General features: G+C 46.7%; 1 protein-coding gene across 12 annotated transcripts in view; it reads left to right on the top strand.

Annotated features, from left to right (window-relative positions):
• Positions 1 to 26582, top strand: part of CEP250 (centrosomal protein 250) — a 168035-nt gene that overhangs the window by 2297 nt on the left and 139156 nt on the right. For 9 of the 12 annotated variants that reach the window (XM_075901443.1, XM_075901444.1, XM_075901441.1 and 6 more), the window contains 8 exons: positions 3337 to 3522; positions 5536 to 5595; positions 6270 to 6352; positions 8841 to 9006; positions 12119 to 12225; positions 15434 to 15679; positions 16813 to 16909; positions 20236 to 20334. In XM_075901443.1, coding sequence (XP_075757558.1) covers positions 3337 to 3522; positions 5536 to 5595; positions 6270 to 6352; positions 8841 to 9006; positions 12119 to 12225; positions 15434 to 15679; positions 16813 to 16909; positions 20236 to 20334 — 1044 coding nt within the window. Of the gene's footprint in view, positions 1 to 3336; positions 3523 to 5535; positions 5596 to 6269; positions 6353 to 8840; positions 9007 to 12118; positions 12226 to 15433; positions 15680 to 16812; positions 16910 to 17303; positions 18069 to 20235; positions 20335 to 26582 lie in introns of those variants that run through there. The other 3 variants (XM_075901439.1, XM_075901446.1, XM_075901445.1) reach the window with 3 other exon arrangements.

Raw genomic sequence — 26582 nt, 5'->3', positions numbered from 1 at the left:
CAGATAAAGGCAGCAAAGGGTGGGGGGAAGAGAGGGTACTTCAAAGAGGTGGCGCCACACTGAGCCCGGGGCAAGCTCCGCACAGCTGATCCCGGGCCCCTTTGAAATTCTGCAGTGGTGTTTCAAAATGGCAACACCTCATGGCGCTGACCCTGGGCTCCGTGTGAAGCTATCCCTTTGAAAAATCATGGCGGCTTTTCAAAGGGGCAGCACCGCATGAAGCCTGCGGTCAGCTGGGGACTCCATCTGATCCCAGGCTGCATCTGACACTTCCCCTTGGAAGTGCCGCAGCGGTGTCGCCCTATCGACTAATCGAATAGTCGATGCAAAAATGCATCCGCTATTTGATAAGTGAATTACATTAAACTTAACATCCTTAGTGCCAATCTATAAAAAGGGAAATAAAAACAACCCAGGAAACTATAGCCCAGTCAGCTTAACTTTTGTGCCAGGAAAGATAATGAAGTGAATAATTAAGGAATTCATCCTCAAAACCTTTTACCTTATTATCTTCCAGATAACTGCCAGCATGGCTTTGTTAAATCATGACTGGTGTGAAAAAAGTGAATAAGGAAAAGTTATTTGCTTGTTCTCATAACAGAAGAATTAGGGGTCACCAAATAAAATTAATAGGTAGCAGGTTTAAAATGTAAAAAGGAAGTTTTTCTTTGCACCTTACACAGTCAACCTGTGGAACTCCTTGCCAGAAGATGTTGTGAAGACCAGGACTTTAAGGGTGTGTCTACGCTATGGGATAAGATTGAATTAAGGTACACAACTTCAGCTACATTAATTGCATAGTTGAAGTACCTTAACTCAACTTTTGGTGCTGTCCACACTGCAGGAAGTTGAAGGGAGAGTGTTTTCCATTTGACTTCCCTTAATCCTCATGGAAGAAGGACTAACGGCATTTACTGGAGTGGCCCTCTCAGTTCCAGTTAGCGTGTCTTCATTAGACCCGCTAATTCAAACTCTGGAAGATAGACAGTAGTAGCTTCGATCCCGTAATGGGGTTCAGAAAAGAACTAGATAAATCTGTGAAGGCTAGGTCCATCAATGGCTATTAGCCAGGATGGGTAGGAATGGTGTTCCTAACCTCTGCTTGTCAGAGGCTGGAAATGGGTGACAGGAGAGGAATCACTTGATGATTACCTGTTCACACTCTCTGGGGCATCTGGCATTGACCACTGTTGGAAGATAGGATACTGGGCTATCTGGACCTTTGGTCTGACCTATTGTGGCCGTTCTTAAAGAACAAATCATGTCAAACCAATCTGATAGCTTTCTTTGATAGGATAACGAATCTTGTGGATAAGGGAGAAGTGGTGGACGTAGTATACCTACACTTTAGTAAGGCATGATCTTATCAATAAACTAGGCAAATACAACTTAGATGGGGCAACTATAAGGTGGGTACATAACTGGCTGGATAACTGCTCTCAGAGAGCAGTTATTAACAGTTCGCAATCCTGCTGGAAGAGCATAGCAAGTGGGGTTTCTTAGGGGGTCATTCATGGGACTGCTTCTATTCAATATCTTCAACAATGATTTAGATATTGGCACAGAAAGTATTCTTACTAAGTTAGCAGATGATACCAAGCTGGGAGGGGTTTCAAGTGCTTTGGAGAATAGGGTCATAATTCAAAATGATCTGGACAAACTGGAGAAATGGTCTGAGGTAAATAGGATGAAGTTTAATAAGGACAAATGCAAAGTACTCTACTTAGGAAGGAACAATCATTTTCACACATACAGAATGGGAAATGACTGTCTAAGAAAGAGAACTGCAGAAAGGGATCTTGGGATTATAGTGATCCACAAACTAAATATGAGTCAACACTGTTGCCAAAAAATCAAACATTCTGGAATGCATTAACAGGAGTGTTGCGAGCAAGACACAAGGGCTACGTCTAGACTGGTCCCTTTTCCGGAAGGGGCATGTAAATTTCACCAGTCGTCGTAGGGAAATCCGCGGGGGATTTAAATATCCCCCGCGGCATTTAAATAAAAATGTCCGCCGCTTTTTTCCGGCTTTTAAAAAAGCCGGAAAAGAGCGTCTACACTGGCCCCGATCCTCCGGAAAAAGTGCCCTTTTCCAGAGGGTCTTATTCCTCCCTTTCCGGAGGATCGGGGCCAGTGTAGACGCTCTTTTACGGCTTTTTTAAAAGCCGGAAAAAAGCGGCGGACATTTTTATTTAAATGCCGCGGGGGATATTTAAATCCCCCGCGGATTTCCCTACGACGACTGGTGAAATTTACATGCCCCTTCCGGAAAAGGGGCCAGTGTAGATGTAGCCAAGAAGTAATTGTTCCATTGTATGCCTCAACTGGAGTGTTGTCTCCTGTTCTGGGCACTACATTTCAAGAAAGATGTAGAGAAATTGGAGAAGGTCCAGAGAAGAGTAATAAAAATGATGAAAGATCTAGAAAATGTGACCTGTGAGGGAAAACTGAAAGAAATGGATTTGGTTAGTTTAGAAAAGAGAAGACTGAGAGGGGACATGATAGCAGTTTTCAATTACCTAAAAGGGTGTTACAAGGAGGAAAGAGAATAGTTGTTTTCCTTGGCCTTTGATGATAGGACAAGAAACAAGGGGCTTAAATTGCAGCAAGGGAGGTTTAGATTGGACATTAGAAAAAACTTCCTAACTGTCAAAGTGGTTAAAGCTCTGGAATAAATTGCCTATGGAAGTTGTGGACTCTCTAAACCTGGAGATATTTAAAAGCAGGTTGGATAGACATCTGTCAGGGATGAGCGAAATGGTACATGATCCTGCCATGAGGGCAGAGGACTGGACTTGACCTCTCAAGGTTCCTTCCAGTTCTAATATTCTATGATTCTGCGCTGCTTGCATACCATAGGTATCCCGGAAAAACTCTGCCATGTCCAAGGAACGCGTCTGCTCTTCCAAATTTTTTTTGGAAGAGCAGATGTATCCCTGTAAACCTCATTTTACGAGGAAGAAGGGATGTTCCAAAAAAAGGTTTTTTCCTGACATTTGGCCCATTGTAGGTGGGCCAAATGTTGGAAAAGCCTCTTCTGAAAAAAAGCGGAAAAAGCTATGCAAATTTTGGTATCTTTTCCCGGAAGAACTGTGTAGTCTAGATACAGCCTAAAGCTTGCTTCGTTCAGCTTATTCCAGTGTGGGAACCTCCTGATTGGATACTTAGGCTATTTTGCTAGTATTGCAGCCAGAGTCGATGGGCAGGCAATGCTAATTAGTGTTAGGCTTCTTCATTATTTTCCCTGCTTCCGCTAATAGCTGAGGCTTCTGACTTACTGCAGGGCAATTATCCTTTTCCTGAATTATCTATATACCATTCTTTGATCCTCAGATGGAGGCAGGAGACCGGGAGATGGGCAGCATGAAACTGCAGACATTACAGTTACTACCTGATGAGCAAGTAGCGACACTACGTCAGCAGATGGTGGAAAGCCAGGCAGCCTATCAACGCAAGCTGCAGAGCTTCCAGGAGGCACAACATAGGCAGGCAGTGCTTGTGCAGAAACTACAAGGAAAGGTAAAGCAAAAGCATAGCCATGAGTATCCCAACAGGGAAGCAGTGGGTCAGGAGTGAGGGGCTTTGGTAGACATGTGGGAAGATCAGGAGTGGAAGAGAAAGAGGTGTTGTGCATCAGGAGGGAAGTCCACCACTGAAACTGATAGCTAGTTTTCTTCTGGAGTCTCTTTACATGTGGAGAGGCCAAAAAGGAGAAAAAGTAAGGGTAGAAAGTGCAAACATGGCAGAAAAGTGATGAAGGGGGAAGAAATTAAAACAAAATCACTAACAAGGTGAATGAGATGTCAACAGTGCTGATGGACTGGATTTAAATCAAGTTTCCCACTACTACTTCACATTTCTTCAATCAGTGATGCAAATCTGATAACCAAAATGTGTTAATTTACAGCTCAGTACAGCATTTTGTAACATCTAAGAAGGCATACTTTATGTAATTTTGATGTATAATTTGATTTTTTTAAAATTAATTTAGTAAATAACACATAATACTTATTACCTGTATCAAGCTGCAGATGCAGCAGCAGTACCTTAGTAATGGTAAAAACTAAATCATACACACAAACACAATAGCACGTATATTTTATTAAACTGCATTTCTGAGGTGGGGAGGCTACTCTTCAGGGGAGAGGGATGCCTGTCCCCCCTACTCTCCGGAGGTCAGGGGGGAAGCAGCCAGAAGGAGCAGGGTTACCAGGAGACTCTGTCTCCCACCTTCATCCCTCACTGAAGATGCTTCGGAGATGCTTTGCAAGTTCTTTGGAAAGACTTTGGAGTACTATATGGTGTATGAGGACCTGGCTGTGACTCAACAATGTGCTTTTGTTGCCAAGAAGGCTAATGGCATATTGGACTGCATTAGTAGAAGATGGCAAGAAGTGATTATTCCCCTCTATTTGGCACTGGTGAGGCCACATTTGGAGTACTGTGTCCAGTTTTGGGCCTCCCATATCAGAAAGGATGTGGGCAAATTGGAGAGTATCCAGTGGAGGGTAACAGAAATGGTAAGGAGTTGGGTGACACATGATTTATGAGGAGAGGCCTCATGATTTATGATGGAGCTGGGCCTATTTAATGTACAAAAGAGGAGGGTGAGATGGGATTTGATTGTATCCTTAACTATCTGAAAGTGGGTTCCAAAAAGGATGGAGTGAGGCTGTTTTCAGTGGTGGCGGATGACAACAAGGAGCAATCGTCTCAAATTGCAGTGGGAGATCTGGGTTGGATGTTAGGAAAAACGGTTACAGTAGGAGGCAGGGCTGGATTAAGGGGGGGGCTAGCCGGGCAGCTGCCCGGGGTGCCAACCTATGGGGGCGCCTGATTGAAGTGGTAAGGGGCGCCGCATCAGGCGCCCCCCCATAGGTTGTCACCCGGGGGCCTGATGTGGCGCCCCCATGCATGTCAATCAGTTGCCCCAGGGGCGCGGCATCCCGTACACGTCAATCAGGTGCCGCGCGCCCAGGACGGGGCTGTGCATGTGCTGCCCGCCCGCTGCCTGGGGCGCATGAATGGCTCAGGCCGGCCCTGGTAGGAGGGTGGTGACGCACATGAATGGGTTATCTGGGGAGGTGATGGAATCTCCATCCTTAGAGGTTTTTTAAAGCCAGGGTTGACAAAGCCCTGGCTGGGATGATTTAGCTGAAGTTGGTCCTGCTTTGAGCAGGGGGTTAGTTTAACTAACCTTCTGAGGTCTCTTCCAACCCTAATTTTCTATGCTTTGAGTATAGGTTTGTAATTAAAAAAGATATTGCCAAATAGATGAAATGGTCTGAAGAAAATAGGATGAAATTCAATAAAGACAAATGCGAAGTACTCCACTTAGGAAGGAACAGTCAATTGTACATTTACAAAATGGGAAATGACTGCCTAGGAAGGAGTACGGCAGAAAGGGATCTGGGGGTTATAGTGAATCACATGCTAAATATGAGTCAACAATGTAGGACTGTTGCAAAAAAAGCAAATGTAATTCTGGGATGTATTAGTAATGACTCATACTCATTCTCCTTGTCTGTCCAGGTGTTACAGTACCGGAGTTGGTGTCGGGAGCTGCAACAGAGGCTGGAAATAGAAAGAGGGGTGAGTTGTGCAGGTAGCTGCCTGAGAAAGGAGGTGCAGAGGCAGTTAATATTGATATAAGACCCAAGAAGGAAATACGTTTCTACTGGCATTAAAGTTTAAAAGACATTATATATTTTTCCTATGGTACTTTTTAAATCTCTGCCACCAGAGTAGTTTCTTGTATCATTTCCAAAAGTCCTACTAAGCAGAGTGTTAATTTTATAAAGGAACAGTTGAATTATAATGTTGTGGGTCCCCCTCCCTGCATAGCCTTGAGTGGGCAGAACTGTTGATCTAGCTCTACTATCTCAGAACAGGAATGGTCACATCCTAGGGCTTATGACATTTAGATCTTCAACATGTGGCTTGCTCTGGCTACTTTTGCTTAGTGGCAAAGAGGGAGTGCACATTCCTGGGTCTCAAGCCTAATTAGCTTTCCTCCCCAATAGCACTATCTGCCCCTGCGCTGGCTGGCTAGTTGTGTGCTGCACAAATAAACAGGAACTGTAAGGAACGTGGAACCACACACCAGTTGTGTCCCATTCTGTTCTGTCATGGCATTCTTGAGGTAGGAGCCCCAAAATCTGTGGTGCTGAGAGAGGATAGGGGAAAAAATGGGTGTTTAACTGGGGAGAAAAAGGAACTCAAAAGGCTGAGCTGGTTTGATAAAGTACTCTGTCTCTTTCTCTAAGGGGGTCCTTTCATACAGGTCAGAAGCCAAGGAGGAGCATAGCCTGGAGAGGGCACTGGTCCAGTTGGAGGAGGAGCAGCAGAGGTAGAGTTAAAACCATATTATTCTGGATTTTCATAATGATGTGTGAAGAGATGAGGACAATCCGAGCAATTCTGTTTGTTTAACCTGGGGGACTGTGCAGAAGATGATGGCAGTGAGACTGAGTAGATAAACCTGAAATGAGAAATATTCTGACTCCATTATGTGGTGCCATTATGTGAACAGCATAGTGTGACAAGGTAATGGAGAGTGCCAAATGAATAACAGATTACTACTTCAAACTGAAAATTAAGCTTATTATATTGAGTGCTTTTTGGAATGAATGTGGTTTCTATTCTATTCAGGTTCATTTGCTGTGTCCAGCACTGTGTTGTCTGGGTTAGGGATGTAATAGTGTAGTCAATTAACTGATAAGCAAAAAAGTATAGGTTAATGCCATAAACTACATGCATTTTCCTCCCCCTGCCCTTTGCTAGTAAATTTTTTAGCAGGCTGGCCAGCAGCCCGGCTCAGTCTTGGCTTGCACCGGGCCTGGGACCTACGCCTGTTGTGGCTCTGAATTTAAAGTGTATTAGAAGCCAGGCAGGCAGGCTTATGCTGGGTCCAGGAGCTCAGACTCCCTCCCTGGAGAGGGGCTGCTGCCACCCAACGCTGCTGCCTCTCATTTAAGTAGGGAGATAATTACTGCAGTGGTCAGCATTTATGAAACACTGGAATATTTTTTTTCTGTTCTCATTAGGGATGTTAAATATCAGTTAATTGAATAGTCAATTAACCTCATGAATTCTTATTGATTACTTGACTATTCTATAGTCCCCAAGTGAGGCCGACAGCCAGTGCACCCCAGCCCCACTCCTGAGGAGCCCCCTGCCACTCTGCACTGCTACCTGTGTATCAGAGGCAGCAGCACAGGGCGATAGGCAGCTGGTCTGCGAAGGGAGCTGGTTTTTAAACTGGCTCCCCTTGCTCACCAGCTTCCATGCTGACCCCCTCTGAAAACCAGCTGCCCTTGTGGACATGCCGCCTGTTGCCCTGCGCTGCTGCCTCTGTATCAGAGGTAGCAACACAGAGTGGCAGGGAGGCTCCTCAGGAGTGGGGCTGGAGAGCACTGGCTGCTGGCCTCACCCCCGGGAACTATAGAATAGTTGAGTAACTGATAAGAATTTATAAGGTTAATCAACTATTTAATTAACCAATATTTAACATCCCGAGTCTGGGTGTCTTCCAGTAGTGTGTCTGGCAGTGTGACTAGTCTTTGTTACATTTTCTTCTTTCCTTTGTCTTGTCCTCTCCCCAGGAAAAACATGGTACTTGAATTTAAAAAAAAAACCCTCATATTTGTATATTTTCAGAATAAGTGGAAGAAGTGTGCCTGACACACTTGGGCTATGTCTACACTGTAGCCTTCTTCTGGAAAAGCTTACGCAAATGAAGCAGAGTGGAATAGTGCCGTGCTTCATTTGCATGATTAATTAGCAGCCATTTTTGCACAAGAGGCTTTTGTGTAAAAAGGAGCAGTGTAGATGGCTCCTTTTTGTGCAAAAACCCCCTTTTGCGCAAGAGCCATTCTTGAAAAAATGAGGAAGAACGGCTCTGGTGCAGGAGGGTTTTTTTGCGCAAAAAGGAGTTGTCTACACAGCTCCTTTTTGCACAAGAGGCTTTTGCGCAAAATGGCTGCTAATTAATTATGCAAATAAAGCACGATGATATTCCAATCCGCTCATCATTTGCATAAGCTTTTCTGGAAGAAGGCTACAGTGTACACATAGCCTTGGAGTGGAAAGGGATGATGCCTATGGTGATTTTTGGATCCTATGGGAGTTCATACTGCAATCTTAAACTGAGCTCCAAGAAAAGCTCTCTGTCTCTGTCTCTGTCTCTCTCTCTGTTCTTTACCCTGGTATTGAATAATTACATGCATTGGAGGGAGTGAGTTGTAGACTGTAGTTCTCATCTTGGTTTGGAGCACAAGGATAGTTGCTGTAGGAGGAGAAGAGGGCAGGGAGATAGAAAGTTTTTTAGGAGCAAAGAAACATAAATTTCATACAGAAGCAGCCGCTGCAGAGATACAAAGGTGGAGTGAAAGAAGGTCAGCGGGAAGACAGAAGGGTGTTCATGGCAGCAGGATTTTATAGCAACTGAATTGTGAAGTGTGAAGATTTGTGTAAGCTAAGAGAAGAAGGCTACAATCATTGAGAGCATGGATTTGTATCTTGGCAGTGGGGGTGGAGAGCAAAGGATGAAATTTGCAGATGGTAAGCAAGGGCATAATATGGTGAAGGACAGGATGCGTGGGGCAAGGAGAGGGGAGTCAACAATGGCAGGAGATTCAGAGATCTTGGAGGGAGGTCATCCCATCTTTCACTCTGGTGAGAAGGTCATGATAGTGTGACTCAGGAGTCTTGGTGGTGGTGGAGGAGGAATCTAAGAGTGTAGCCCAGAGATGTTACACTCTGATCCCAAGGTGATTTCATAGTTACAACTCTGGTGCAACTCAGATGTGCTCATCACTGTTCTTTGTACTCCTCAGATGTGAGAACCTAGCTGAAGTGAACACTCTGCTACGGGAGCACCTGACCAAGGCAAATGAGGTGAATACAGCTCTTAGCGAGGATGTGCGAAAACTAACAGCTGATTGGACAAGGGCCCGGGATGAACTGGAGCTCAAGGAGAGTGAATGGCGTATGGAACGAGAGGTAGGATTGGGATGAGGAGCAACGAGATGCAATACAGGAAAAATAAACACTAAATTCTCTCTTCCTCCAACCAAGACCATTTGTGGAAGTTATTGCAGTTTGGGATAGGGATGTAATAGTGTAGCTGATTAACTGATAAGCAAAAGCTTATAGGTTAATGCTATAGACTACACCAGTGGTCTCCAACCTTTTTACGCCCAAGATCACTTTTTAAGTCTCTGAACAGGCAAAGATCTATGGCCCCACCCCTTCCTTGAAGCCCCGCCCTCTCTATTCTCCTGTCCATCACTTGCTTCCCCCAGCCCTTATACACTCTGTTAAACAGTTTATTTTTAAATTATGCAATATATAAAATTAAAATCACATGTTTATAGTTATGAAATAAATGGTCTGTTTTTAATTCATGCTATTTAAATGTCAAATGAAGCAGTTACAATTATACATTTTGTTCTCTGCTATTTTGTAAATCTAAAATCAAGTATTGATAATTATATATTTTTTTCTTCCAATAACAAAGTCTCAGTGTGACACCTGTGAATGAACAGTATCTGCCAGTGTCTTGAAGTCTGGGTGCTAGTCTGAGATTGCTAGTCGTATACAGTCCATCAGATGGGCATCTGTGATCCTGTGCTCAGCCTGGGAAGCTTGCTCCAGCACAGCTGGAGCTAGACGCAGCCTCCCTGGGCTGAGCATAGGGCAGCAGGGCTGGAGGGAAGAGAAGCGGCTGCCCGGCCAGCTGGCCATGGCGCTCAGCCAGGGTGCACCAAGCTCCACGTGGGCAGGTGCAGAGGAGAAGCCGCTGATCAGCTGGAGCACGGGGCAGCTGCTTTCAGCTGAAGGCCACAGTCAGCTTGCTGGGGTGTTTCAGCCCTCCTGACCTCCCAGCTCCCACCATTCATCCCAGCTACTCACCTGTGTTGTTGCTCGGTGAGTAGCTGCTCCTCGAATGAGGAAATCTAATGTAAATGTACTGCACAGGCGTGCAGTTCAGAGAGGGCTCAAGAGCTACTCTTAGAGCCCCTGAGATCTACCAGTAGATTGTGATCTACTGGTTGGTGACCACGGGACTACACGCATTCTCCTCCCCTCCCCTCCCCTCCCTGCTGCTGTCAGTCCTAGCAAACACCGGGTTCAGGGCCTACCCCTGCTGCAGCTCTGCATTTAAAGTGTATTAGGAACAGGGTGGGCAGGCAGCCACGCTCAGTTCTGGCTCACGCCGGGTCAAGGAGTTCAGACCCTCCCTAGACAGGGGCTGCTGCCACCCTGTGGTGCTGCCTCTTTATCAGAGAGAGCTGCACTGGGCACCAGGCAGCCAGTCCATGAGGGGAGCTGATTTTTAAACTGGCTCCCCTCATGGACCAGCTCCTGCCTGACACCCTGCGCTGCAGCCTCTGATACAGTAGCTGCTGACACCACACCTGGGGACTATAGAATAGTCAACTAAGCAATAAGAATTCGTGAGGTTACTCAGTTGTTCAATTAACCAATATTTAACATCCCTAGTTTGGGGTATGTATTGATGTTAGCTGGAAGAGTGGAGGGGATAAGATTATATTGGTAGAAAATGCTGATGAGGCAATGCTGTGCTGCTGGGTGGGGGCAGATATTAGCAAGCTCATTATGGATGCTGAGATTTGCGGGGAGAGAGACTGGGAGCTGAGCCCTGTCTTTGTTAGACCCTGACTCTTGGTTATTGCCTTGTTGGAGTTAGTTTTACATTTACTCTCGTAAAAGGTGCTAGATCAGGAGTTTTATAGACTGAAGAACTATGCATCTCCAGAACTGTTAGAACTCTGGTACCAGTGTTGCAGGTTTTCCTCTTGCCTGTATGTCTCACTCCTGATTCTGAGAGACTTGTGCCTGTCCTATGTCCTGTTGATAAATTACATAGCCAGTTGTTTGACCACACTTTGGTTCATTATTTTATTATGATATATGCTTGAGGGCAATGTCAGTTGGATTTATTAATACGGTATAAAAAAAAGGTTCTACACAGTACCAGTCTCCAAAGAGCAGTTTGGTGCAATGATGTTACATTCACTTTATGCAGAAGGTGTGCTTCCCAAGTTACATATTTCAGCTGTTGTTTACAGTAAAACTCCAGTTGTCCGGCATCCAGTGGTCTGACACTCCTGCTAGTCCGGCACCACCTGGAATCCGGAAGTGCTCCAGGCAGCCGGACAGTTGGAGCTGCTCTGCCCCAGGCTTCCCCGAGTCAGCCACTGGTCAGTTTCAGGAGCGGCTGACTTGGGGATGCCTGGGGCAGAGCAGCTGGGGTGCTGCTGGGTTGGTCCCACAGCACTGCCCCCCCATTCCTCCCCACCCCAGACCCCTCATAGCCCCCCCCTTCTGATAGTCCGTCATATCTGATAATCCGGCACCCCCTCGGTCCTAAAGGTGCTGGATTATTAGAAGTTTACTGTATATGATTTTTTACAATTACATACCCCTTTAAAGATCACTAAAATCCATTTAGTCAGTTTGTCTCAGTTCCTGACTTCCTGTTCTGTTTCTTCCATATCTTTTTGTTTTGGATGCTAGTGATCCATGAAGGTACTTCCCTCACTTACATTCATTCTATGTCTTAGTATATCTTTATTTTGACAAGTTTTGTGTCTGCTTATGTAAAATGTTTACTTCAACAAATGGAAGGAGTTATGGAATGCTTAGCATAAATAAATGGGATTATGGGATAGTCCAGGTTTGGCTGTATCACTTGTTATGATATTGGTGCTTCATGCATACTAAAATAGATCTACATGGTGTGGATAATACCTATGATTAATATTGTATAAATATATATGCTAATCAGCATATAATCATCAGCACCCCTCAAGACTTGCTATGGGACATCTCTGTAGGGTTGTTAAGTGATTATTTTGGTAAAAGCTGACTGAGGTTTGGGCCTACTGTTAGTTGCGCTCTGGTGGTGGCCCTAGGAAAGCTACTCACAGTAAGTGGCCCATTCAGTCTTTGGCCTTTCTGCTGGAACTGCTGTCACAGAAGTTCTCTCTCCTGGGGGAAAAAGGGCACTTCATATGGCATGAGCGGTATGCAGTGGATCAGCATCATTTGGCTGAACTGCTATTGGCTTTTGTTTCTGCACATTTAGTTCTTTGACGGGTACTTCAGGTGTGAACATGATCGACTTATCAGCCTGTGGCGACAGGTGGTAACCTTCCGCCGTCACTTCCTGGAGATGAAGACTGCGACTGACAGGTGAGCAGATATGGAACCTTAAGCTATTGAGGAAAAATGGGTGTTTCTCTTCACACCTTGTTCTGAGCCCTGGTGGCACTGGGCTTACAGTTAAAGTATGCATTGTTCCCTCTGATAGCTGGAAATGAATGTTCTGGCACTCCTCTTGGAAGACCTGGATTGCTTTAGGGATCTTATTCTCTGGTTTGGCAGATATGGGGTTCCACACAGAGATAGTGATGAGGATGGGTTAAGTTTGCTAGAGTACTGTGAAAGGTCCCTATAAGAATGAATTGCCTCATTAAAAAGTCACACTGCTCAGCAAAATGCCTGAAGCACACACCAGCTGTTCAATAAGAATGGAAAGTTTTGGCCTGGATTTTCAAAACTTCCTCAATGAGTTAAGTAGCCAAGTCCCAGAGACAGTCAGTGGAAGATAGGCATCTGATGCTCGTAGTCATTCCAGCAGATGGGTTTGATTTGTACCACTCCATTTCCATTTCCACTTCCTCTCTTGCTCCTCATCCTTCCCCTGTTATTTTAATAAAATCATGAAGGTTAGAGATGGGAATGATGTGATTGATTGATCTAGTCCTAGAGAGACTTGTTCATCTCCATGTGTATTTTTAGTACTCTCTGTTTTATAGCTGTAAATATCTGAATTGGTTTCCACAGCATCTCTTGGGAGACTATACTAAAGATGAGGACTAGATCCTCTTAAACTTATTTGAGCCAAATGCTAGGTTTGAGCATTCTAGAGCAGGGTAATGGAAGCATGCTGAGGACACTGCAGTTATCATCAGTCCTTTTTTGCTGTGAACAGGAAGGCTGAGGAAAACAGGTTTTTTTTATAGTTATAGGGTTTCTTCCATGATATCTAAAAGGATTTCTTAATAATGTTAATTTTATGTCATTCTAGTTTTTTAATTAAAATGTTGCACAGTACCAAGTCATATGCCATAGGGAAGCTTATCTTTTCAGCATTATTTCCTTCATCAACCAAACTTTGTAATCTCATTTAAAAAAAGAACATGAAGTTAATTTGACAGGATCTGTTTTCCATAAACACATTGATTTGCAGTAATTGCATTAACCAGCTCCAATTCTTTGAGTTCTGTTGTCAGCTGTTCCATTTATCGTTGTTAAGGACTAATCGAATATGTGATAAGCAAATGCTTATTGGATAGTCGACAGGATAGTCAACTAGTCGCTCCCCCCCCCCCCCTTGCTGCCTCTATAAGGGAGAGGCAACAAGGGGAGGAAGGATGACCCAGGCTCCATGAGGTGCTGCTCTTTTGAAACGCAGCTGTGGCATTTCAAAGGGGCAGTGCCATGCAGAGTCTGGGATCAGCTGTGCAGCGCTGCCCCTTTGAAATGCTAAGGCAGCATTTCAAAGGATCAGCACCACCCTATCGAATAATCGTATAGTCAATGCAAAAATGCATTGATTACTCGATTAGTCAATTACACGATTCTTAACATCCTTAGTTCCATTTTCTTGCACAGGATCCATGTCAGGTTGACAGGCCTATAATTACTGATATTATTGGTACAACACTAGCTTTCTTCAGTCTTCTAGAACTTCCCCAGTGCTCCACAACTTACTGAAAATCAATATTAATGGTCTGCAAGGTCTTCAGTTCTCAGGCTGAGAACTCTTGGATCAATTATCTGCACCTGCTGATTTAAAAATGTTAAACTTTAATACTGTCTGTTTAATATCCTCTAGAGATAACAGAGGAATGGCAAGAGTGTTGTTATACTATATGATGAGACTTCATCATCTGTTTTTCCTCAAATACCACACAGAAACTGTTGGGAGCTACATATAAGTGAGAAAAATCCCCTCACTGATCTGCCCTTACTGAGAAGCAGAAAAAAGAGAGACACTGGTTTCTCTCATGGAACTCTGGGTGCCTGCTCCCTCATGCTCCAGTCCTCCCAGGGAGGGAGCACAGAGGCCCAGGGCATCCCCTCAGGGCCATATTAATTCTTCTGAAGGTCTTGGGCTAGTAGATTTTGTGATGCTCTGGGGTGGGGCCAGAAATGAAGGGTTCCTTGTGTGTGAGGTGGCTGCTGGAAAGTGGGCTGGGAGCAGGGGTGCAGAAGTGGGCTGAGGGTGGGGATGCAGGGTCTGGGCAGGCAGTAGCGTGTAGGAGTGGTGTTCAAATGCAGGGTTTAGGAGGGTACAGGGGATTGCGGTGCTTACTTGGACCCGTTACCATTTGTCAGGAGAGAATAGGTGCCTCTGTGGGATCGTGTGCTTGTAGGCACCTTCTCCCATTGTTCCCATTGGCCAGGATTCCCAGCCAATGGGAGTGAAGGAGTTGGAGTCTGCAGGAAAGCACGCGAACAGTGTGCTAGTTTTCTTCCACTGCCATTCTTCCAGCTGCGAGGAAGGGGGAATGACAGCCTGCAGAGCTGTTTCCTCTCCCCTTTCAGGTACTGTTGGCACTCATGCTTCAGCCACGTGGGAGGATGCTGAGGCTCGGAGACTCACTGAGGCACTGGAGGGCCAATGCTGGTTTGCCTCTCTGCGGGAGGAAGGCCTGAACCTTGCTAAGGGCCGGACTAAGGCGAGCCAGAGGCCAGATCTAGTCCATTGGCCATAGGTTCCCCATGCCTGCCTTAGATACTTATCTGGCCCTTTACAGCACTCCTGTGAAGCAGAGAAGTGATGTTATTCCCATTTTGCAAATGGGGACCTGAGACACAGGAAATCTGTGGCACATCTGTGAATGAAAGATGGGTCTCTTAGACTAGCTAGTCCTAGACAGCACACTGTAACCACTGAACCATCTTTCTACCTTAGTGGATTAAAAAACAGATCACCGATCCTCTTAAGTGAGGTATTGTTTATAACTGGCAAGTTACTGCTCTGTAATTTTCTCACTCATGGGTGTGATCTTCCCACTCCCTGAACTCAGCAAGTTACAGAGCCATAAAGCACCATTGTAAACAAGCTCCTAGTGCAATTAGTGATACCCCTTATGCAGGTGGTTTACCTAGAGCACAGGGAGAAAACTCTCTCACAACTCTCTTGTTGTTACATGCTGCCTCGGAAGTGCTTTTAACTTGAACATATAGGCAAAGTTTGAGATGGCTGAATATCTTTAGAAAATGTGAATACTGATCCTTGACAAAGGGTTGTAATTGTCATGTGTGACGTTTAAAAAGTGATTTTGCAGATGTTCTTGAGGGTCTATTTTATTGTTTTGTTTTACTTCAGGGACTTGTCAGCAATGAAGGCAGACCAGATAAGACTTTCTGGATCAATACTTGTCAGCTGCTTCCATCTAAGTTCTGGTACACAGTACTGGGAATCTAACATTTTGGAAAGATCTGCTCTGAGGGATCAGACACAGCAGCTTTGTGCCAGAGCTCAGGAGATGGAGAAGGAAGTATACCTGAAAACCCAAGAAGTGATGCGCTTGCAGGTCAAAGGGGATGTAGAGAAAGAGGAGCTTCAGGTCAGGTAAATTAGTCTTAAAAAACCACAAACCTTTGGGGAATGTTTCTCACTATCACAGAGGCCTTTGGATTCAATCTGCATTATCCTTCAAAGCATAGCCACATTGTATCAAGCTCGTTTTTTTCGAAAGGGTATCTATTGTTGGCTTTAAAAATATAGGCATCGATTACTCGGAGAGGAGCCTGAATGTAAAGAAAATGGGCTAAGTGAAATGAAGCTGTGAGTAATTATGTGTGTGTAATGGGGTTTTCTTAGAGTGTGGGAGGCAGAGCTGGGTTTACAGTTACAGTAGAACCTCAGAGTTACAAACACCTGAGTTACAAACTGACCGCTCAAGCACTTGCCTCATTTGGAGCTTGGAATAGACAATCAAGCAGCAGCAGAGATCCCCTGCACCAAAAGACAAATACAGTACAGAACTATATTAAGCTATTGGGGAGAGGGGGGAAGGAAACTGTTTAAAAAAAAAAAGACTTGACAAAGTAAAAAGCTATTTCTGTGCTTGCTTCATTTAAATGTAGATGGTTAAAAGCAGCATTTTTATTTTGCATATTAGTTTCAAAACTACATTAAGTCCACTGACTTCAATTGTAAACTTTTGATAAAACAACCCTAATATTTTGTTTAGAATTATGAACAACCTCCAATCCTGAGGTGTTTGTAACTCTGAGGTTCTACTGTAGTTTAAGTAGTTGGAGAGAAATGCTGAGTTTTATAAAAGGACTGGTTCTGTTCCCTATGCTGGTGGACTGTTATATGAGCCAGACCTATGCCACAAGGAGCTGATGAGACCATCTACACAGAGCAGATGCTGCATGAGGCTTCTACTTGTTCTGACCCCTTGCAAGCTCAGGTGCAGAGGGTCATGTTAGGGGCACTTACACAGTGCTCAACGTTACAGGGTTCCTGGACTGTGATACAGCCTGTAATCAGCATTCTATGGGGCTGGTGTAACTTACTATTCCAGCCCACAGAGAGACTCAGAATTCTTAAGGCCCAAAGGTGGCTTAAAGCCATCTTTGTCCTCTCCCTCTGGGCTGAGTATGTGGTGTATCTCATGGAGTTGCTGCACATATCTTATATAGCTGATGGTGAGCTAAGTTTTTGGAATATTGCCCAGACTTTTTTCTTCTCAGGGTGATGGAGCTCTCAGCCTTGCTGGAGCAGTCCCAGAAGCAGAATGAGGAGAAAGAAAAGACTGTGAAGACACTTAGTGACACGATGGAGATTCTGGTGTGTGAGAAATTTGTGGATAAGGAACCTAACATCTATTGGGTTTGAGTTGCTTTTTCCCTCCAGCCCCAAGATGTTGAGGCTTTCTCCATATATGGGACCTTAAGGCATTTGGCCTAAAATGTGTTATATGTTTGGCAACTGTCAACTGAAGGCTGGCAGTAGCAGGGGAACTGTGTGCACATCTAATTCAGCATCAGAGAGTTTGTAATGGAACATTCCATCTCAGGCACTTGTAATCCTATTAGGTCACCAGGGACCACTAGCTGTCAGCATGTGATGGCTTCTCTATTTATCCAGAATGAGTTTCTGGCTTCTCTATTTATCCAGAATGAGTTTCTGGCTTCTCTCATACAGAGTTATCGTATGTTCACGTTGAACTTGGTGTCCTTGTAGTTTCTGCAGAGAACATTTGGATTTGGATTGAATGGCCATGAAGAATAATCATAGAATAGAATATGAGAACTGGAAGTGACCTTGAGAGCACTGGTACACAGCACTGGGAATCTAACATTTTGGAAAGATCTGCTCTGAGGGATCAGACACAGCAGTTTTGTGTTTGCTCACGGCTAGACCGTCCCTGATAGATGTCTGTCTAACCTGCTCTTAAATATCTCCAGAGTTGGAGATTCCACAACCTCCCTAGGCAATTTATTCCAATGTTGAACCACCCAGACAGGAATTTTTCCTAATGTCCAACCTAAACCTTCCTTGCTGCAGTTTAAGCCCATTGTTTCCTGTCCTATCATCAGAGGCAGATTTTAGACAAAGAACAATTTTTATCCCTCCTCCTTGTAACACCTTTTTAGATACCGTGACAGAGCAGGTGGAATACAGCAGGTTAAAGGGCTTCGTGGAAGGGGAGAGAGGCAGCTCTTGCAGAAAGAGGCAGCAATCCTGGCTAATTAGGGGCAGCTGAGACAGGGCAACTGCGACTCAATTAAGGTCAAGGTGAAGCTGATTGGAGCTGCCACCAGGCCTCTTTTAAAAACCCTCCCTGCAGGTGGAGGGGAAAGAGTGTTGAGAAGGAGTTTGGGAGAGTGAAGGAGCGGTTTGGGGTGTGGAGAAAGACAACGAATAAGGAGACCAGAGGAACCAAGTAGAGCAACAGCAGCAGCCCTGATAAAGGCTGCAGGGAGACACCAAATACCAAAACAAGGCGAGTGAATCTTATACTGCGACTCCTAAATTGTGGGACAGTGGCCTGACGAGGGGCTAGGGGCCAAAGAGTGGGATTGACTCTGCCACAATACTTGAAAACCACTATCATGTCCCCTCTCAGTCTTCTTTCTCAAACTAAACAAGCTTTAGTTTGGAAAAGAGAAGACCGAGAAGGGGACTGTAGTGAGTCATCGTGACCTCCCGGTGACCTGGAAACTCCCCCAAGGATCCCTTGGTGGGCAGTGCCAGAACCACCAAGCCCAGCCCACAGGAAGGTGGGGCTAGAGGTATAAAAAGAGGAGCTCCAAGCTCAGTTAGAGCTTGGCTGACAAGCAGGCCAGAGGCTTTATCCCAGCCCCAGAGGAGAAAGGCTTTGCTACGTTGCCCTCAGCGGGAGTACTGGGTTGGGCTGCCTGGGCCACTGCTGGGTCCTGATAATTGAAGACCAGTCTGTGGAGTTTGCTGCCCAGGCCTGCAAATTCCTCTGGACCCCCTCTGACCCTTGTCCCGCTCAGACAAGTGGGCTGGACTGCCAGGACCTAGAACTGATGGACATGCTGCAGGCACCTCTGTCCCCAGCTGACCCTGAGGAGCCGCGTCCGAGCCAGGGCCCCCAAGGGAAATGAAGTGGCCCAGGGACAGCCAACCCCAGAGTGGCTGAGGAAATGGAGGTCAGCTGGGCAGTGTGTTGTGGCTTGGATCCTCAGTGACCCAGTGCCTGCTGCACTGCCACTGTTAGTGCCTTGGGCTGGGATGCTGTGGAGCGGGCGGGCCTGCGCGCCCCCCCGCCATCCCTTCCCTTGGGTGGCAGGTTCCCCCCCTACAGGGAGAAAAAACCCTGCACGAGTCAGCTCTCTGCCAGCAAGGAGATGCAACCCCTGATTCAGCCTGCGCCTTGAACCTTTTGGACTACTTACCTGTTTAACTGTTTGTTTGTTGATCTGCCCTGAGCAAGGGCCTGGGCTCATAAACTGCTGTGCAGCCTAGCAGACTATTGTTTACCAGTTTGTTGCCCTGCCCTAACCCAGGGCCTGGGCTCGTAAACTGCTAAGCTTACTCTAAACTGCTTAACTGTTGTTTTCTGCCCCGCCCTGAACAACGGTGAAGCCTCTAAAACTGATATTCAGCCTGCAGTCAGGCCTGAGGCCCTGAACTCTGGTGGCTTGTAGTGCGTCAGTGTGGCCTTGCGCTGGCACAAACTACTACAGGGACATAATAGCGGGTTTCAAGTATTTAAAAGGGTGTCTGACACAAGGAGGAGGGAGAAAAATTGTTGTTCTTGGCCTCTGAGGATAGGTCAAGAAGCAATGGGCTTAAATTGCAGCAAGGGAGGTTTAGGTTGGACATTAGGAAAAACTTCCTAACTGTCAGAGTGGTTAAACACTGGAATAAATCGCCTAGGGATGTTGTGGAATCTCCATTACTTGAGATATTTAAGAGCCGGTTGGATAGACCTTTATCAGGGATGTTCTAGACAGTGCTTGATCCTGCCATGAGGACAGGGAACTGGACTTAATGATCTTTCAAGGTCCCTTCCAGTTTAGTAGTCTATGATTCTATTATTCTTTAAAAAGTTTCCTCCCAAGTAAAGAATGGGGTAGCAAAGAGCGAAGGACTGAAAGGAGGAAGGACAGTGTAGAAGAATTGTGTGGGTGTGAGCTGAGGTTTGACTAGCAGGTGCCAAAGGAAAGGTGCTGGGAGGGAATGCTTGGGGAGGTGGCCCAGGGAATTTGCCAGATTGGGAGTGGCAGTAGCCCTGCCTGTTGCCACTGCCTTAGGGTCCCTGGGCTGGAAGCGAAGTAAAGGGTGGGCCCGGGTCCTCCCAAACCTCCCCACAACATCACAAAATCTACCTGTGAGAAGGGAGATCAGGGCTCCAGAGGGGTCTTCTCCCCCAAAAAACTATGCACTAACTTGTGATGAGTATGGCTCAGTAGGCTGTGGCTCCTGTTTCAAGTAAAGAGAATTAGGATGTGTGGAGGGGCACAGCGAGCCTTTGAGGCTAGCATTATCTGCCAGTAGCACAAGACCCACAGAGGGTGGCCAGAGCTTTGCCATTGTACTCGTTCATCATTAGAGCTGGCCCTTCAGTTTGGTGCTGAGATGCAGTGGCAAATGGGGAGATGGGAATGCTCCAACTCATCCTCTTTTTATTCTCTTTCTAGGAGGCCAGTCGATTGGCAGTAGAATATAAAGCTTCACTGATCAGGGATGCCAAAGAAGAGACCCTTTCCCTTCATCAGGTGATAAAAGACATAACTCAGGTATATCTGTTCTGATGTGTAATGGGGTCAGGCCAAATAGCTACAGAAGAGTGGTAGAAAACAGGTACTTTACCCCCAGATTAAACAGGTCTCTTTTCCCTGGGTAAGCTAACGGGCTACTCCAGAGCAATTAAGTCACCTGGAGCCAATCAAGAACTTGCTAGAGGCAGTTAAGACAGGCAGGCTAATCAGGACACCCAGTATTGGTTAAAAAAACTTTCTTTCACTTAGTTCAGAGCATGAAAGGAACTTGGGGCTAAGAAGGTGTGCTGTGGAGGACCTGGCAGAAAAAATACTAAGGTATCAGGAAGGTGATCCTGCAGTGAGGATAAAGAAGGTACTGGGGAGGAGCAGTAGAGAAATGGCCCAGGGAATCATTGCTGTCTCACAGCTGGTACAGGAGATATTGTAGACTATCCACAAGGCTCCTGGGCTGGAACCTGGAGTATAGGGTGGGCCTGGGTTACCCTCATCCCCTCCAACTCCCTGCTAGCCACAGAAGAGTTGACCTGTGGGGAGCCTAGGGGCAGCCTAGAGTGTGGGAATTGTTCTTCCTTTTTCATGCTGACCAATGGTGAGGACAGCTGAATGAACAGTATATTTGTGCCACCGTTGAAAGGACTAAACTGAGGGCTGCCATGAGCTTGTGAGTTGAGCAATCCATCCAAAATTGGAGGACCTGCTTAGGCAGAGGAGGAGCTTTGTCACAGGCAGTGTAGCCATTCTGCTGCAGAAATATCTGGGAAAGGAATAGGGAAGTGCATAATGTATATGTACATGTCGAAAGGACAGCAGTCTGGGAAGCTACCTTGACTTGGAAATCTAACTTCCTCTCATGTCTCACTTGCCTGTAAATTGCCCTTACTGTGGGCTAGATCCTGTAAACTTTGCTTAGATTTTACTCAAAAATATTGAAGTCACTGGGAGTTTTGCTTGAGAAGGAATGTAGGGATCATGTCTTTTGGAATACTACCAGTACTTTTTTATCCTTATCCTGGCTTTGCTGAAATTCTTGCTCAACAATCCAACTTAATTTCCTGGATAACAGGATAAAAGAAAACTAGTATTTTCCACACAGAAGCAGTCTATTAAGTCTAACATGCTGCATCCAGACATGGCTAAAACCTGATGCTTCTGACTGGATACTACGCCCCACTCACAATGTATTGGAGGAGTGACATGTATCCTTAACTTTGTATTTCCTGGTTTTCAGATGTTTATGTTTAGCTTCTCTTCATATTTTTGAAGGGCACAATAGTAACCTTACTTCTTTGTTAATAATGTTTTTGGACAGTTAATTACTTTAGTTAAAAAAAATTCTTATCTCTATGTTCCACTGCTTCTGACTACTTGGCAACAATTACCCCTACCCCAGAATGCACTGGCTGCATGTTAGTTACATTACCGCTTCTGCAATATCTTATCTCTTTGCCTGTCCAGTCCAGTCCAATCTTCCCTTCTCAATGTGCTAGTCATTGAACTGCTTTTCAAAAACAGAGTTTGGATGGGCCCCTTCACATTGCTCCAACATTCCCTCCTGTTCATCCATTCTTCTGACCATCCTCTCCACACCTCACTGCCCTGAGGCTGCCAGCTCCTACTAACTGCACTCTCCTTCTTGACACTGCATATCCCTGGAAAGCTTGGAGGCGCCTCAGAGAGGAGGGCAGATAGTGAGATCTGAGAAGTGCATGTATTAGCTGGGTGGGTCCTATCAATGGCTATTAGCCAGGGTGGGCAGGGATGGTTTCTCTAGTCTCTGTTTTCCAGAAGCTGGAAAGGGTGACCAGGGAGGGATCACTTGATGATTCGTGTTCTGTTCGTTCCCTTTGGGGCACCAGGCATTGGTGGCTGTTGGAAGACAGGACACTGGGTTAAATGAATCTTTGGTTTGATTCAGTCTGGCCCTCCTTATGAGACAAGGAGCAGGTGTAATGAGTGGAGATCCAGAATACTTATCCCAGATCTCTGCGCAATGCACCAGAGGAGCCTCAGAGTTGTGACCTGTCCCATTAATCTCAATGAAATATTTTCATTTAGATGAGAGCACCCAATGGAGATAATACAGTTTCAGTATTTGTGCTGTACGTGAACCATGTCAATTCTGAGCTCCAATCCTGGTTTTGCCACCTTGCACTGAGCATGTCCATTCTCAGCACCTGACTCTGGAGCAAGCACTGTGCAATATTGCCATCTAGTGGGAGAGATTCCAAATCACTTAGGTAGAGGATTTGAACTCACTGTGCTTACATTCTAGGGAAAGTACTTTTTCCCCTTTAACTCAAATAAGTGCAAGGGAGATTAAAGAGACTATAAAAATAAAAAAATTCAGTACTAGTGGGGGGGATTTCAACTGGTCCCATATTGACTGGGTACATATCACCTCAGGGTGGGATGCAGAGAGAGAGAGTTACTTGATACTTAAATGACTGCTGCTTCTTCGAGTAGTGTCCCTGTGGGTGCTCCACTGTAGGTGTTGGGCTGGTTCTGGCACTGCAGATCAGAGGTTTGTTAGTGGTCCACTGGACTGCGCATACGCACCTGCCATCTCATGTTGTTTGCACCGTCCAGCTCCCGCCAGTTCCTCCTAACTGTCCTTGGTCGCAGATGGAGTGAGCTCCCTCTCCTCAGGAAACCTGACAGGACTTGAAGATGTAGGTAGGTAGGTAGGTAGTTATAGTATTCTTATAGTTTGTTTAGTAGTGGTAGTTGTACTTTGTTCGTGTTAAGAAAAAAAAAAAAAAAAAGAAAGCAAGTCACGTGAGTAAACTGCATCATTTCAAGTATGCTGGGATCCCCCAGGTTTAAAAAGTGTGGCTCATGCTGGGAGCCTATACCCGCCTCAGATGGGCACGCCCATTGCATTCAGTGCCTTGGTGAGGGGCATATTTCCCAGAAATCTCCAGAGTCCGACAGGCAGCTCATTCAAGGAAGGGCCCTTGCCATCCTGCTCATTACCACCACTGCAGGTCAGCACGGGAGAGAAGCTGGGCACCTAAGGTGCGGTTACCACCCACCATCCCAAAAAGCAGAAGACGAGCCGAAGCACATCTGCACCGATTCCAGCCCTGCCCAGGGAATTGGCACTGCTGGCTTCTAAGGCACCTAGAGCAGCGCCGATTCCTGTCTCAGCACTGATGACTCAAGCAGCGCCGTCAGCTGTCAACTGAAGCGCTGGCACCAACCGATCCAGCACCAGCACCATGCAGGGCACTGGCACTGTGCCTGGCACTGACCCCGGCTCTGCAAGCTACTGCAGCCAAAGTGCCACGTAACCAATCCCTGGTGCCGACTAAGTCTAGACAAAAGTCTTGGAGACCACTTACTCCCTCTCCAACCATAACCATATTGCTTTTTCCCCGGAGCCACCTTCACTGTTGTCGGTTTGCTCTGTTTGGTCCGGAAACATGTTGAGGTTTCATTTTCCGAGATTACATCATTACCCATCCACACATGCCTCCCCTACTCTTTATTGACATCGGCAGGTATCATTGTCTCCTGTGCATCCAAGGGGAAGATCACAATCACCAAGATCTCCTACGCTCTCATCTTACTCTGATACCATTATGCACACTGAAGTAGATACTCGCCTAAATATTCTCCATGCTGTGAATGTCACTATGGTCGTACTTACTACGACTGCCATCACTCCTACTCCAGGGAACGCGTTTGAAAAAAGGTCATTGTGTTGCCATCGATCGTATGTTGAAGCTAGAAAGAGCAATTCTTCGAGTGGTTGCTTATGTCCATTCGAATGAGGTGTGCACGTGCCGTATGCACGGTTCTCCAGAGCGTTTTTCCCCTAGCGGTACCCATAGTGCAGGCAGGTTGCCCCCTGGAGTGGCGCCGCTATAGCGAAGCATAAGTACATCTGCTGGCGCTCCCCCTCCTCAGTTCCTTCTTACCGCCTGTGAAGGTTGTTGGAGCGTGATAGATAGCGTAGTGTTGTTCGCCAGTTGGCTTTCTTGTGTAAATAGTTCACATTACAAACGTACTTAGGTACGTTTTGGTTATGTTAAGGTTTGTTTTGTTCTCTCCCTCCTATGGGGGTGGGGAATGCCAGGGCCTCAGGGTTTTAAGACTTGTGCATCCTGTGTGAAATTTATGCCCAAGGGTGACCCCCATGATGACTGCTTAAAGTGTCTTGGGGAAGCCCACCTGGCAGACACCTGTAAGATCTGTAGGGCATTCAAGCCGCACACTAAAAAAGAGAGAAATTCTCGTTTAAAACTTTTATTAATGGAAGCGGTGCTTCAATCAGCACTGATTCCTCAGGCCACAGTACTCAGTGCACCGGCGTTGACATGTGGCGCTCCGGCATGGGATAAGGCATCGGTACCAAAGCCACCACTCGCCGAACCGTAAGTCCCACGTGGGCTGGCACCACCGGAATCGGCCATCCGACTGGAGCCCTCCTGGTGCCGCTGCCTCAGGGACCCAGAAAAAGGCTGCTGACCACCCAAATAGCCCAGGCATGATGCCACTGCACTGACCATCCACGCCGGAGACATTTGAGGCGGCCCAGGAGTTGATCCACTTCATGGTCTCTCCACAGTCTTCGTTGGACTTGGAGGGGTCGCACCCTCTGACACCGGGGGCCACGTTGGCACCGGTTGCCCCCCTGGAGTGGGTGCCATGGTCCGCACTGGGGCCTTCAACCGCTCCACAGGCATCGCCAGTATTGCTGCCTATGCCACCACCTCTACAGGCACCGACAGTAGAAGCAGAGAGGGCACCAGCCTCAACCTCATCGAGGTCATTGCTGCCACTTCCTGGACCGCTTGCTGGACCAATCAGCACCGCACCCTATGGCTGCACTGCCTTGACAACTGACTGTGTACCGACTGGTACCACACCATGTAGTGACACTAGCTCGGTCTTCCTTGACGGCATCGGTGCTGACTGTGGCATCGGCACCGATAGGCTCATCATGCCCAGCACCACCTTTGGCACTGCCACCGGGAACAGTACCAACACTGGCACTGACGAGAGTACCGTACCATCAACTGGCACTGGCATATACATCCGCTCCGTCTATGACAACATTGCCGCCAGCATGGGTTCTGGGGCAGGCACCGGCGCCTACGCCGATGCCTGTGGTTATGGCATCACAGCAGACTCTCGGCACCGGGGTTTCAGCACCGGCACCGTTGTGGCTTCCTCCACTAGCCCATGCTGGCAAGCCGCAGTCCATGGCCAGGTTTAAACCCACCGTGGCTCTGGGACAGCCTGGCCCAGCACCGCCTTGGTCTGCCTCCGACTATTCATTGGAGTCCGATGTCAAGTCGCTCCACTCAGTGGCTTCATCCAGGTCTTCATCCAGGTACCGCTCCTGCTCCTGGCACCGGATGGAACAGCACAGTTTCCAGCAGACCTGGCCTCCACAGTCACAGACTCCTTGGCCCTTCTGGATGCTCTGGGCATATCACCAGTGGCAGGGGCCTATGCTTTTTTCATGGGCTTCCAGCTCCTCTCGGTGATGCATCTCCTTCCCTCCCCCTCCCCCCTTCAGCATCACTCTCCAGACCCCCTCCACCAACAACGGAGGAAGCTTCCCATATGGAGGACTCGGGTCACCTATCTTTGGAGGTCGTGCCACCTCAGCCGTGTCCACAGCTTCCCCAGGTGTCTGTTCCGCCAGAGGTGCTCCTAGCTCCAGAGCCTGTTAGAGAGTCCTCATCCTCATTCCCAGATGAGGCTCTTACGGACCCTGCTCCGTCCATGCCAGCAATGGACTCCAGGTCCCATCAGGAGCTCTTACGTCACCTGGCTTCCAATTTGAGTGTGTCAGTGGAACCAGTGCCAGAGGAGTCAGATCCAATGGTGGACATCCTCTTGAAAGATACTCCTGCCAAATTGGCTTTGCTGCTCAACAAGACGGTAGCCAAAATTATGAACATGCTTTGGCAGACCTTGGCTTCACTGACCCCTACCCTGAAAGGTGTCGAGAGATGTTATGTCCCGCAATCAGGGCATGAGCATTTGTACTCCAACTCTGTCCTGGGCTCCCTGGTAGTCCAGGCCGCAGCGCAAAAAGAAAACCTGCCACAATCAGGGCCGACCCCCAAAGGCCAGAGAACCCAAGAGCTTAGACCAGTTGGTGTGTAAGGTATATGCTACGGGGAGGTTCAGCTTCACATTGCGAATCAACAGGAAATGCTTAGCTGCTATGCCTATAACACCTGGTAGATGATGGACAAATTCAGAGACAAACTTCCCCCTAATGTGTGGCAGGAGTTCGCCGCTAT

The sequence above is a fragment of the Pelodiscus sinensis genome, chromosome 18 (assembly GCF_049634645.1).
Source record: "Pelodiscus sinensis isolate JC-2024 chromosome 18, ASM4963464v1, whole genome shotgun sequence".
Lineage (NCBI taxonomy): Eukaryota > Metazoa > Chordata > Testudines > Trionychidae > Pelodiscus > Pelodiscus sinensis.
This window is presented reverse-complemented; position numbering and strand designations above follow the sequence as displayed.